This window comes from Equus asinus, chromosome X, assembly GCF_041296235.1.
Source record: "Equus asinus isolate D_3611 breed Donkey chromosome X, EquAss-T2T_v2, whole genome shotgun sequence".
Lineage (NCBI taxonomy): Eukaryota > Metazoa > Chordata > Mammalia > Perissodactyla > Equidae > Equus > Equus asinus.
Genome location: NC_091820.1, coordinates 47,718,314 through 47,731,702, shown reverse-complemented (window position 1 = coordinate 47,731,702; position 13,389 = coordinate 47,718,314). Strand labels below are relative to the sequence as shown.

The 13,389-nt window shown below is 47.9% G+C and overlaps 1 protein-coding gene across 2 annotated transcripts in view; it reads right to left on the bottom strand.

The window, feature by feature from the left end:
• SRPX (sushi repeat containing protein X-linked) overlaps nt 1–12,803 on the bottom strand; it is a 92,943-nt gene extending 80,140 nt beyond the window's left edge. Inside the window, exon 1 of one of the 2 annotated variants that reach the window (XM_014853051.3) lies at nt 12,315–12,803. In XM_014853051.3, coding sequence (XP_014708537.1) covers nt 12,315–12,405 — 91 coding nt within the window. In that variant the 5' untranslated portion in view covers nt 12,406–12,803. The remainder of the gene's footprint in view (nt 1–12,314) is intronic. The other variant, XM_014853052.3, reaches the window with a different exon arrangement.
• Between the last annotated feature and the right edge of the window lie 586 nt (nt 12,804–13,389).

The window sequence follows — 13,389 nt, the reverse complement described above, 5'->3', positions numbered from 1 at the left end:
AACCAAATCAGGAACCCACCCATTGGGCTGACCCGGTGGCACAGTGGTTAAGTGCACACGTTCTGCTTCTCGGCAGACTGGGGTTCGCTGGTTTGGATCCCGGGTACGGACATGGCACCACTTGGCAAAAGCCATGCTGTGGTAGGCATCCCACATATAAAGTAGAGGAAGATGGGCATGGATGTTAGCTCAGGGCCAGTCTTCCTCAGCAAAAAAAAAGGAGGATTGGCAGCAGTTAGCTCAGGACTAATCTTCCTCAGAAAAAAAAAAAAAGAGCCCACCCATCCACATCAGCTCTTAAGGTCTGGAGGCCTCACCTCCATTTGCACAAAAAGCAAAGATCTGGCAACAGAACTTAGTGGTTCCTCTTACCTTACCCTCAAGCCTCAGTGTCACTGGGATTTTCAAACTAAGTGACAACACAGCATTTACAAACTCTCTGATAGCAAAAAATGAAAAGCATTCAGAAAAGTGTTTGCCCACAAGTCTAAGGCCATTACAGCACTGGCCCTGATGGCGAACAGCAAAGGGGGAAGCTCTGGAATGAGAGGGAGTGAGCTGAGCTCTGAGAAGGAATGCACAGCGGCCCTGCGCTGAGAGGCACTACCTGGGAAAAGGCCACTTCCTCGGATCTGAATGCTTTCAGAGGCTTTCCCATGGAGAGAAGGGTTACTCGCTGTGGGCAAGGGCACCAGCAAAAGCCATTTGGATTTGACTGGCCTGGAAAGATGGGTTTGGAATTTGCATGAGGAAATTTTGTAGAGGAAAGAAGAATATTCTGAAGAGAGGCAGTGTGCAGAGGAAGACAGAAATTATCTACATCCCAAGGGCTGTTCCCAGCTTTCTTCACATTTTTAATACATAAAAACACATTTTAAAGAATACATTTCCAACAGCCAAAAGTTGGTGGCTTTTAATGGAGAAAATGTTTTTTTTTTTTGAGGAAGATCAGCCCTGAGCTAACATCTGCTGCCAATCTTCCTCTTTTTGCTGAGGAAGACTGAGCGAACATCCGTGCCCATCTTCCTCTACTTTTTTTATATGTGGGACGCCTGCCACAGCATGGCTTGATGAGCGGTGCCAGGTCCGTACCTGGGATCCGAACTGGTGGACCCCAGGCCGCCAAAGCGGAACGTGTGCACTTAACTGCTGCACCACCGGACCGGCCCCAGAAAACATCCTTTAACCAAGTATGCACATGATTGCTCAGCAGAACAGATGTGAGACAGATGATGCTACCCAAAGGTTTTTGGGTTTTTTTTAAGTTTTTGCCCCCTTGAGCCTGCAGTGATCACTGCCACCAGTAAATACTTCAGGAAATTCAATGTCATCTTCCCAAATGTCCTGTCCTGAAACCAAAAACACTGTCCCCTTTAAAAACAACAAATGTGAAACACTAGTCTGAGATGCTCTGAGAAAATAATTTGAAAATGTCCACACCAGTGGTTCTCACACTTGAGTGTGCATCAGAATCACCTGGAAGGTTTGTTAAAACACAGATTGCTGGGCCTGCCTTTCCTCACAATCAGATTCAGTAGCTCTGGGGTGGGGCCTGAGAATTTACATATCTAGTAAGTTCCCAAGTGCTGCTGTGGCTGCTGGTCTGGGGAGCACAGTTTGAGATTTTGTGGTCCTCTCCCAGAAGGTAACAAGGTACATTAGCATATCAATGACCCTGAGCAGTCCTGCAATAAAGAAATCTACTTAACCCAGCATTTCCCAACTTATTTACAATTCGTTCTGCTGTGATAGAACATCTGTGAACCTCTCTTGGAAGCAATGCTTCAAGGAAGTCGCTTTCGGGAACGTTCTCCTATGGGTACCTGCAAAGCCCAGGGCTGGTCCTGACCCGCTGAAAGATTACAGGCTCCTGAAGGAAGAGCAATCAACAACAGACAGATGTCCAAACCAAGCCCTCAGCAGCGGCCTGGGGTGAGGGGTAGTGGAGGGCTGTGGGCCACATCACATAGCCGGATCCTGGCAGGGCAGCAGATCTGGAGAGACCAGAGCCTGCTGCCCAGAAATCCAGGCAGCACACAAGTCCATCAGCAGGTAGCAAAGGCCAGTCCACCTCCAGCTTTGCATTGGAACACCAGGCGTTGACCAAGAATTGGCGAGAATAAAACAGGGTTCTAGTTTCTAGAGGGTCTAAGGTATGAGGAGATTACCAAGTCTCAAACACAAAGAATGAGACACCCAGTTTTCTGTGAGATAAATTAGCAGTACAGTGTACAATGCTAGTCACAGCATTCTGACCTAGACCTCTTAAAAGACCCCTTGGCTAAGGCCACGATGAGTCCCAAGCTGAGCCTCATGGTGAAGGGGAAGCAGCCCCAAACACCTAGGGAATCTTGTTCAAAGGTAGAGTCTGATTTCATCGGTCTGAGGTGGGGTTCAAGAGTCTACATTTCTATGAAGTTCCCAGGTGAGGCTGGTTCTCAGTCCATACTTTGAGCAGCAAGGCCCAAGTTTAGGGGTTGGCAAACTTTTTCTGTAAAGAGCCAGACAGCGAATACTTTCAACTTTGTAGGTCATGTAGTCTCTGTCACAACTACTCAACTCTGCTGTTGTATCACCAAGTAGCCACAGCCAGAACCCAAACAAACGAGCACAGCTTTGTTCCAATGACACTGACATTAGAATTTCATACAATTTTCACATCACAAAATATTCTTCTTCTTTTGATTTTTTCAACCATTTAAAATTTTCAAAACCATTCTTAGCTCACTGGTCATAGAAAACCAAGTGGTGAGCCATATTCAGCCCGCCTGGATTTAGTTTGCAGACCCCTGCCCTAGATGACTGGTCCCCACCCCAGATCTGCCAAAGCAGAGTACACAGAGGTAGGGTCAGGCAAACGTTATTTCATCAGACTCCCCAGGTCATCCTAATTCAGCCTGCCCAAATACCATTGCTGGACTGGGAACCGCTTACCCACCCAATCTCCTGAAAAGGTAGGAGGCCCCCTCTTAGTGCTGCAACAGCTCAGTCTTCCTGACTTGCCCAATTTGGGGGGCTTGGGAGGCTTAATGTGAGGGGCTGGGTGTGCTCTCCTGACTTTCCCAATGGTGTCAATATCACTCATCTTCCAAGGTGCTCCCTCCTCCCTAACCCCAGTGGCATTGGTTTCTGCTACAAACGTGTAGTCCCTGTGTCTTTAAGCGTTGGTCAGTTTCAGTAATCCTCAGTCCCAGGACAAGGTCTTGCTAGAGAGACAGGAGTAACCCAGATCACACTGGTATGGTTTTCTTACCGAGCTGAAGTTAGTTCTAAAGTACAGCTTAGCTGCAGGGCAAAGCCTGCAAGGGACCTGTTACCAACCACTGCAGACAAACTTTGCCGCCGCTAGAAGGTTAGGCCAGGCAGGAGGACTTCAAAGGAGATGAAGTCAACAGCGCCCTAGGGCTCGGGTCTGTTTTTGAGTTAGAAAAGGGAGTAGAAATCTAAAGCCTGTGCATGCTTATCTCAGGAATGTCAGGGACTTAGGAAAGGAAGTCTAGAGGATGCAATGATGAAGGCAACGCCAACAGGAAAAGGGAGAGGAGAGGAAGGGAGCTATTGTGTGGCAGTTATAAACAGGCAAACTGCCCCGTCTTGGCAAAGGGCTGAACTCATTCATCAGATCAGCACTTCTCCAATTCCACTATGTGTAAGAATCATTGGGAGGGATCTTGTTAAAATGTACATGCTGATTCAGTGGGTCTTGGGCGTGACCTGAGCTTCTGCATTTCTGACTCGCTCCCAGTGATCCGAGAATTCAAGGATGCAAAGATGCTGCTGACATGCCAGCACAGCTTTCTGTTTTGTTCTTCTTTTAAATAGACAGAAGCTGTAAAAGAACATGGGGTCTATGGCTCTGTCCCACCTAGGGCTAAGCTACTGACATCCAGGACTGCCACAGGGTTGTTCGCGGCATTCCCTACACCACTGCACTCACCGTCACACCCACCAAAAGAGCAGGCGGGTTCCAAATTATCCTGCCCTCCACTCTTCAAGTCTTGAGTCCTGGGCCTGCCTCTATCTTTTTCCTAATTAGCCCAAAGTCTGTCTCCTGACCAAGCCCTGTGCCCACAGAATTACATGTGCCCAGACAGGGCATCTTTTTCTAATTCGCCCGAAGGCGCCTTATGGGCTAGCAGTGGCCCTGCAGCCAGCAGTGAGAGGGTGGCAGGCATCCTTAGGTGACTCTTGCCAGTATCCTGCCACAGTTGGCAGAACAGACACTGCTTTGTCACTCAACCCTTGAACAGAAGCTGTTAACAAGCTGAGATAAAAGGATATCACTTAATCAAAAAGAGATAATATCAAGGGTTGGTGAGGATGTAGAGAAATTGGAACCATCATACACTACTGGTGGGAATGTAAAAGGGTGCAGCCCCTTTGGAAAACAACCTGGCAGTTTCTCACATGATTAAACAGAGAGTTACCATCTGACTCAGCCATTCCACTCCTAGGTAGATACCCACGAGAAGTGAAAACATATGTCCAAACAGAAACTTGCACATGAATGTTCACTGCAGCATTACTCATAATAACCAAAAACTGGAAACAACTCAAATGTCCATGAACCAATGAAACGATAGATAAAATGGGGTCTATCCACACAATGGACATGATTCAACTATAAAAAGGAAATCAAGTACTGAGACCTGCTATGACATGGATGGATCTTGAAAACATTATGCTAAATAAAAGAAGCCAGTCACAAAAGGACAAATATTGTATGATTCCATTTATATGGCATGTTAAGAACAGGCAAATGTATAGACAAAGAAAATAAATTAGTGGTTGCCTAGGGCTGGTGGGGAGGTGGCATTGGGGAGTGATGGCTAAGGGTGTGGGGTTTCTTTTTGAGGTCATGAAAATGTTCTAAAATTGCGGTGATGGACACACAACTGTGAATACACTGAAGACCACTGAATTGGTTTAATGGGTGAATTGTATGGTATGTGAATTATATCTGAATAAAGCTATTAAAAATGTCATCACACATCAGTTGGGGAGCTCAGAGCAAGAGGTGTAGAGAGGGAGTATTTGGGACCTTGACAAAAGGGTACAAGGACTGGCCCCGGGACAGCAACTTCTCAGAACCCTTGAGGAACATCCAAGCAGCCTCAGGTAGGAGACCCTGAGATTGCAGCCTAGTGTTGATATGAACAACCATGCTGAAATACACCCTAGACAGGGGCCCCACGGGTGCACACAGTGCCATGGATTCTTGCCTGCCTATCCCTGGTGCCCAGGACAGTGCCTAAAACATAGTGGCTGCTCAAAAATTGAATTCAATACATGCCTATGGTAAAGTGAAGGGAATTCTGGAGTCATCATACTGAGCTCTAAATCCAGCTGTGCTTCTAACTCCCTGTGTCACCCCAGACAAATTCCTTCAACTCACTGAGTCTCAGTGGCTCATCTCTAAAACACAGAGAATTATGTCTCAGGCGCACTCCCAGTCTGAGGTTCCACAGTTCCATGAACTAGGTGGCCCATGCAGGGGAGCCTGGATGTGGACGAGAAACTCCTGCGGAAATCTAGATAGGGCCTGAGACACCCATCCAGCATGTCAGGCCTGGCAGAGACATGCTCCCTGGTGGATTTCATTCCACAGGCCCACTGAGAGCCTCCTGCGAGCCAGGTCTCTGCTAGGCCATGAGGACACAAAATGAACAAGACCCCAGGACCCGCTCATATGGCCGAGGGCATCAGATCCATGAGTAGCTAATAGCAAAACACTATGATTCTAACCCTTGGAAAGCTGAGTTAGAATCTAAGCGGAAACAGGATTTCAACACTGGATATTTAAAGGAATTGGAGCCTTTGACAAATGCTGAGTCAGTGGCAACAAGTCTGTCAGAGTTCCTATAAGGAATGGCCACTCTGGGGGCAGAGTCTCAGAAGGTGGCCACGCCACCACTTCCTCACCACTCCACAATGGGCCTGCCAAACCCTGGCTCAATTCTCGCCCTGTGGCCCTAATTTAACCAGTGTTCAACATTCTTGGATCCCTCAAACTGGCAGGGTCATTCAGCTCAGCCACCCACACAGTAAGTGGCAAGCCAGAGTCATTTGTCCAAAGGTCCTGGGGTGCAATCAGCATCGAAGAGATAGATGTTCATTAGGCACAACTGGACAGACACCGCAAACAGCCTGTGACAGCAGGGAAAACAAGTCGCTGGTACATGTGACCCATCACACTAAAGGTCACTGTGAGAGCAGGGCAGAAGAAAGAGTGCAACAATATTTCAAAGCCAAGGCAGAAAGTCTGCCCCCACATTCTATGTTTGGATCTGTCTATTACTCATAAAAAAAAGTTTTAAAGCCAATATACTCAATTTACAACCCCAAACCTCTGGGATAATCCAAGCCATTATGTCCAAACCCATTTATCTTTTCCCTGGAGAACAATGCATAAAAAGACATCCAGTATGAGCTAAGGATTACGGGTGAGTGAATCATTCAGCTCGGGAATGAGTGCTCCAGAGGTTTCTGAGGCCAGAGTGTGCCATGCAACCGTAAGATCCAGGTGCAACCAATTATCATTTGGACAACTTGGGAGCTTAGCAATGCTACCAATGACTCTTCTTTTGCACAAGCTTTATCCTTAAATCTTTATCTGAGAATCCTGCCCCCAGCACTCCCTGGAGTTTCTAAGTCTCCTAGGATAGTGTCCTAGGGTGATTTGCTCTGACCTGTTGCCTGTCCACATGGGTCTTTTGTTCAGGGTAGTGCAAATTTCCTCTGACATTTTGCTAGTTCGCATTACTTTTTCTTTGGGAATTATCATCTTGGAGATCCCGGTTAAATCCTGCAGGGATATTTGAAATAAAACGTGTTTCTTCCCCGTCACAATTACTTCAATTGATCAATTAATCCACAAATATTGACTAAAGCTCTGCGCCCAGGTCCCAGACACTGGGCTAAGCGAAGGGTACAACAAATTGCCAGCCTGGGCCTAAAGGCGATTATAATCTATGATTATGTCTGCTTTATTTGGTGTTGCTTTTTAAATGAGGAGAACAGGAAATTGTACTGCTGGTTATAACTCAAGAGGCCACCTGCTCATTGGTTCAATCAAAGTTTCCCTACTCTGGCAATTTCATCCTACTCTGGATGTTGATTTCTATGCCCATTAAGTGTACATTCTCTCACGGAATGAGTGAGTCATGGTTTTGAATTGGGATAGGCCTTCTCCCCAGAAAAAGAACACCCTCACAGATTTTTGTTTCCAATTTCAAAATGTTCTTCAAGAAGCCCACAGACCTGGTAATTTAACCTTCCTTGGGCCTGTAGTGATGCTATCATTGGCATCAGCCTCTATCAACATCATTCTTCAATATCCAGGCCCAGTGTTCCTGCATGGCTCCTCTCTGTATTTCCAGGGCCTGTCAACCCATGTGGGTTATAACATTTACCACCATAGATAACTTGGTATCTATTTCCCCATAAGATAGAAAGCTACTGACAGAAGGAATTCCCTACCTTCTTTATCCTGGTATCCCAAGCACTCCAGCATTCAGTGTCCACTTTAAAAAGCAAGTCTCTGGGTAGAGCTCAGGTTTCATTAGAGAAGGCAGAAATGGGTTCTATTTCAGAACTAGATTCAAATATCCAAGAGAAAGACTCAGGCCTCAAAGACCACCATAAACAATGGTCCATAAAACAATGGCCCATAAAAGCTGATGGTCAAGAAATCACACAGCTGAGAACTGAGGGGCTGACCTGAGAAACTCTCTACGAACTGGAACTCAGGAGAGGTGATTATTCACATCGCTATTTTGGAAATGAATCTTTAACTTGAACTCTGTAATCATAACTTGGCTGCTACAATTTCATACTATGCTATAGCCCGGTAAAGGTAAACCTTCTTCTGTCTAAACACAATCTTCACTTTCAATTACCCATTTTAGTCGTGTTCTCTGAAAGGAGAATTGATGTAGCACACATATTTGCGTTTACTAAGGAAACCATTCAACCACTTTGGAAGGGGCTGTGGCAAAGTGGCCAACAAAAATAATAAATGCAAACTCCAGCTTGTGGCTGTAGTCAGTCTCTCGTCTTACAGCCCCCAACAGAGAAGGTTATTGCTTAAACAGAGGGTGTTCATGGATTTAAAAGCAACCTCTATAGCCAGCAAGCCATAGTCCCCAGGTGTGTAGATTCGTGGTGGCACAAAGCCCTGTTTACCCGCACACATGTTTCTCTCAGCTCCTTTTCTGTCCGATGGTCCATCACTTGAGTCACAAGGAACCATTAACTCGATAACCACAAATATCTACTTGGCTCAAGGTGCTCGGCTAGGCGCCGTGGGAAATACAAAGAAAGGCAAGGCGTAGTGGTGCTCTACCTTCAAGAGCTCAGAATGTAGAAGTATAGAGAAGTGCATAAATTATCGTAATGTATGGCATGTATGACAAATAGTACAGGAGAGACACGAAGTGCTGTGGGTGTTTAAAGGAAGGCAGAAGCTTCCTGCTCACGGGATCAAGGATAAGTTTCATCCAAGACGGGGTGTCAGTAGACGATGGGCAGAATTTGGACAGACAGGTGGCTCAGGGGAAGCATTCCAGGTGTAGGAAGCAGTAATCACCAAGAAGAAAGAAAATGTGACTCAAGTTCTATAAAAACAGGTAGTCTAGGGGCTGGTTCACTTGCTCTGCTTTGGCGGCCCTGGGTTTGCGGCCCCGCTCCTGGGTGTGGACCTAGCACTGCTCATCAAGCCATGCTGTGGAGGCATCCCACATAAAATAGAGGAAGACTGGCAACAGGTGTTAGCTCAGCAACAATCTTCCTCACCAAAGAAAAAAAGCAAAAATAACCCAGGCAGTCTATTTTGTCCAGATTTTAGGAAGAAAATGCCAGATGGAAGTGTCCTGCTCTCCCCAGCATTCTCCTTTTTAATTCAGAGTAATTTTGTTAGCTGATTACATGTTTTAAGTCCAGATAGAAATTTCTAGCCTAGCCTGCTCCTGGTGAGGCTTTAATTGTATATCCTGAGCCAGGTGTTCAGTTCCTAATACTTATCTCCAAATGTGGCCTTTCAGAAGACTGCTTTGGCTGATGTGGTCTGGTTTGGCTTTTTAGCAAAACCTCACTCGGCTTCCCTAACAGGCGAAACCACACTACTTTACTAGTTTTCTCCAGGCGTAAGATTCACGGAGGCTTTTTAGTGGCTATGGTGCTCAGTGTCCATCTTTAGCCTTGCTTGCAAAAGCAGGGGGAGTGAACCCCCAAAATCTCAGATATAAATGAGGTTTCAAGAGTTCACTTAAGAACAGAATAAAAATGGAAATACAAATCAAAACCACATGAGATAGCACCTCACACCTGTTAGAATGGTTATTATCAAAGAGACAAGAAATAAGTGTTGGCGAGGACGTGGAGCAAAGGGAACCCTTGTGCACTGTTGATGGGAACAGATACTGCTGCAGCCACTATGGAAAACAGTATGGAGGTTCCTCAAAAAATTATAAATGAATTACCATATGATCCAGCTATTCCACTTCTGGGTATTCATGCAAAGAACATGAAAAAACTAAATTGAAAAGATGTATGCATCCCCATGTTCACTGCAGCATTATTTACAATAGCCAAGATATGAAAGCAGTGGCTGGCCCCGTGGCCAAGTGGTTAAGTTCACACACTCCACTTTGGCAGGCCAGGGTTCACTGGTTCGGATCCTGGCTGTGGACCTACAAACCACTCATCAGGCCATGCTGTGGGGGCATCCCACATAGAAGAACTAAAACAACCTACAACTAGGACATACAACTAGGTACTGGGGCTTTGGGGAGGAAAAAAAAGGAAGATTGGCAACAGATGGTAGCTCAGGGCCAATCTTCCTCACCAAAAAAAAAAAAAAAAAGATATGAAAGCAATCCAAGTGTCCACTGATGGATGAATGGATAAAGAAGATGTGGTATATATCTACGATGGAATACTATTCAGCTATAAACAAGAATAGAATCCTGCCATTTCTAACAACATGGATTGACCTTGAGGGCATTATGCTAAGTGAAATAAGTCAGGCAGAGAAAGACAAATACCATATGATTTCACTTATATGTGGAATCTAAAAAAAACCAAACCAAACCACAAAAAAATTGAGCTCATAGATAGAGGACAGATTGGTGGTGGCCAGAGGGGTGGGTGAAATGAGCGAAGGTGGTCAAAAGGTACAAACTTCCAGTTATAGAATAAATAAGTCCTGGGGATGTAATGTACATACAGCATGGTGACTATAGTTAATAAAACTGTATTACATATTTTAAAGTTGCAAAGAGAATAAATCTTAAAGGTCCACATCACAAGAAAAAAAAATTATGTAATTATGTATGGTGATGAATGGTAATAGACTTATTGTGGGGATCACTTTGCAATATACACAAATATTGAATCACTATGTTGTGCACCTGAAGCTAATAAAATGTTATATGTCAATGACACTTCAATTTCAAACAAAGCCAGGAGTAAAAACTCCTATCTCTTATAGGCATACAAACACAATCAAACACAGACAAGTTTGCTAGAAACTTTCCATACATTTCGTGGGGGTTTTTAGAGACACTGCATCCTTGTTAGGCTGCAAAGAATAAACCAGAGGGCCAGAAAAGCTGCATCAAATTTAAAGATGGAGGAACTCCAGAGACCTTTTAGGAGTGGAAATGGGAATGATTTACTCTCACTCTGACAGACTTGCTATTAAATCTCAGAAGCTTACATAATCAGGGGGCTGATGGGGCCCTAGATCCACTTCTCCCTCTTTCACAGGTTCCATGATTCTGTGGGTGTCTGGGCCCTGGCAGCAAGCTACACTGTATAAGGGTAGAAGCTGAGAGAAAGGAGAGCAGAGGGCAGGGTAAGGTAGGGTAGGGGGGAGGTCAGATGGAAAAAGAGAAGAGGCCCCTTGGCGGAGACAGGCTCCACCAGATGCACAGGCAGCTCAGAGCAGCCTCCCAATTCAGCGTGATAGGCTGCCTCTAGCTTCTCAACTTCTCCTCCTGCTTCCTGTCCAGTATTGACTTCCCCTTTGGCTCTAGGTTCATTTTACCGTGACTCCTGCTAAAGGGGCTGGGGGCATTAACACACCAGCCATGGGAAACGCAGTGCCTGGCACTGGAGATAGTCTCCTTTCCGCTTTGCCCTAAATCAGTTCCTACCAAACAGCTTAAAACTTACAAGAGTCAGCGCAAAACACAAATGTTCCTGTCTATCACTTTACAGAGTTGTTTGATTCATTCATTCATTCGGGGATGTGCAGAGGATTGCCAGCAGCCATCCCTACATCTCCCAAGCACACTATCTGGGAACCCTCCCCACCCCTCCATCCTTCTCCCACAACTCCGTAGGTTCATTTCTCAGACCTCAGATTTAAACTGCCCACAGGGTTGAACGCAAAGCCAAATATCTGCACGCCCTACAGTCCACGTCACCCACGTTCCCACTAACACTAAATTAAAATGCGCCCGAGGCTTTCTTCTCCATTCCTGGGCGACAGGGGTACATCCAGGTTGTCTTGCCCCTCTGAAGCTCTTTGCTAACCTCAGACTTCCAGATGAGGGCATTAGCTGGAGCATTTTAAAGGGCATCTCCAAAGAAAGTTTTGTCACCACCATGAGAGCTCTAATAAACACCAGGGGCCCCTCAAATGCTAGAGACCAAGCCCTCCGGCAACAAGAAGCCACACCTCCTGCCTAGCGGAGCCGCGCGTGTGTAGTCCTCTTTCCCTGGGGCTAACCAAGCGCATGCCACATGTCACCACTCTCAGCTGGCACCTCTCACCGAGCGGCGCAGACTTTCTCGGAATCCCCAGCAAGGGGGGTTGGGGGATGCGGGAGAGGCCCCCCTGTGCTGTTCACAAGAGTCGCCCTACCGTGGCTTGTGCCCTGCAGCCCCACGGGGTGGCCTGGGACCTCGAGTGGGAGGGGGTAGGGGTTCCTTCCAGGAAAAGCTGCCAGCCCCCTGGGCCTTGGCCGTGAGCAACCGTATGAGAGGCAAAACTCTGGGTGGTGAGAAACTAGCCCGCGGCCAAACTTCTCTCCATAGCCTCCAACGCCAACGTGGGTTTCATTGGTCCCCTGGAACCTCAGACGCAGAGGGTACACGGGCTCGCGGCGCCGCGAAGGCGCCCGGCGGTGGGCTGACGGTCGGCTCTCCCCTCCCAGTGCCCAGATAGGAGCCCTGCTCCGCGTCACCTCCTCCCTGGGGCAGCGAAAGACGAGTTCGGCGCAAACAAAGGCGCCCCCTGCACCTCCCTCCGTCCCGAGGGAAGGGTCCCCCGTGGCCAGCTGGCGAAGCTGCCCCGCCTCCGGCCCTACCTGGGAAGCCGCGGCTCGGCGGGACTCGCAGCAGAAGCAGCAGCAGCAGCGGCGGCAGCAGCAGCGCGGGCCGGAGTGCGGGGCTCCCCATGGCGCGCGGGCGCTCCGCTCGGCTCCGCGCTTCCAGGGGGCGGGAGGAGACGGACGAGACCAAGGGGCTGCGCTGCGAGCGAGCGAAGGCCGAGCTGGAAAACTCCTCCTCTCGCCTCTCTCCCTCCTCCCGCCTGGGGCCTGCCCTCTTTCCTCCGCCTCCCCGGAACGCTGGCGCGGTTCGGGGCTCCAACCCACCCCCCTCCTTTTGTGCCAGCGCTTCTTCTGGAAGCGAGGCTGACCACCCCAGGGCCAGAGAGCGCCAGAAGCGTGCCCTAGCAAAGCAGATTATCCTAAAGTATCTCTCTGTTCTCCACTTGCACTCCCTTTCACCCCAAATACACACACTGTGGGGGCCCAACCACCTCCCTGATCCCGGGCCCCTCGCACAATGTCATCTGTGCAGAAAGCTGCGAGAATCGCACAGAAACAGACAACCGACGGGGTCCGGAGCGGCCCATCGCGGCTGGTTTTTATGGCCGCGTTCGCTGGTTTGACCCTCACGACCACGCCCCAAGTTTGGTGTTACCCATTTTATCTAAGAAGAAACCGACGCTTAGAAACTTGCCCAGGTTCACGGTTACAAGCAGAGCGGGGATTTGAACTTAGGTGTGTGGTTCTGCCGGCGCCAACGTCCAAACAACAGCTTTTTTGTTTCTCTTTTGTAAAGGAATGAATCGACGGCTGGACCGGCGCGTGTCTGCCGCACTGCGGTTTGGGATGGGGCTTGAGGTTCTCTTTCCAGGATCGGCTGATAGGCGAGCGCAAGGCACAGAAAGTTCCCTGTCTCACCCACAGCCCCGGGAATCCAGCTGTTGTAGTTTCCTGCAACCAGATTTCCCCATTTCCTGGGTTGTTCTGGGCCACCCCAAGGACACCACGACCAGCCTGGAGCCTCCACCCTGTGGCCTGGCATCAGGATAGGGTTTCTAGGCTGCCTGCAGGACGGATCTGGTTTCTTCTTCGAGGCTTTCTCAAATGTGTT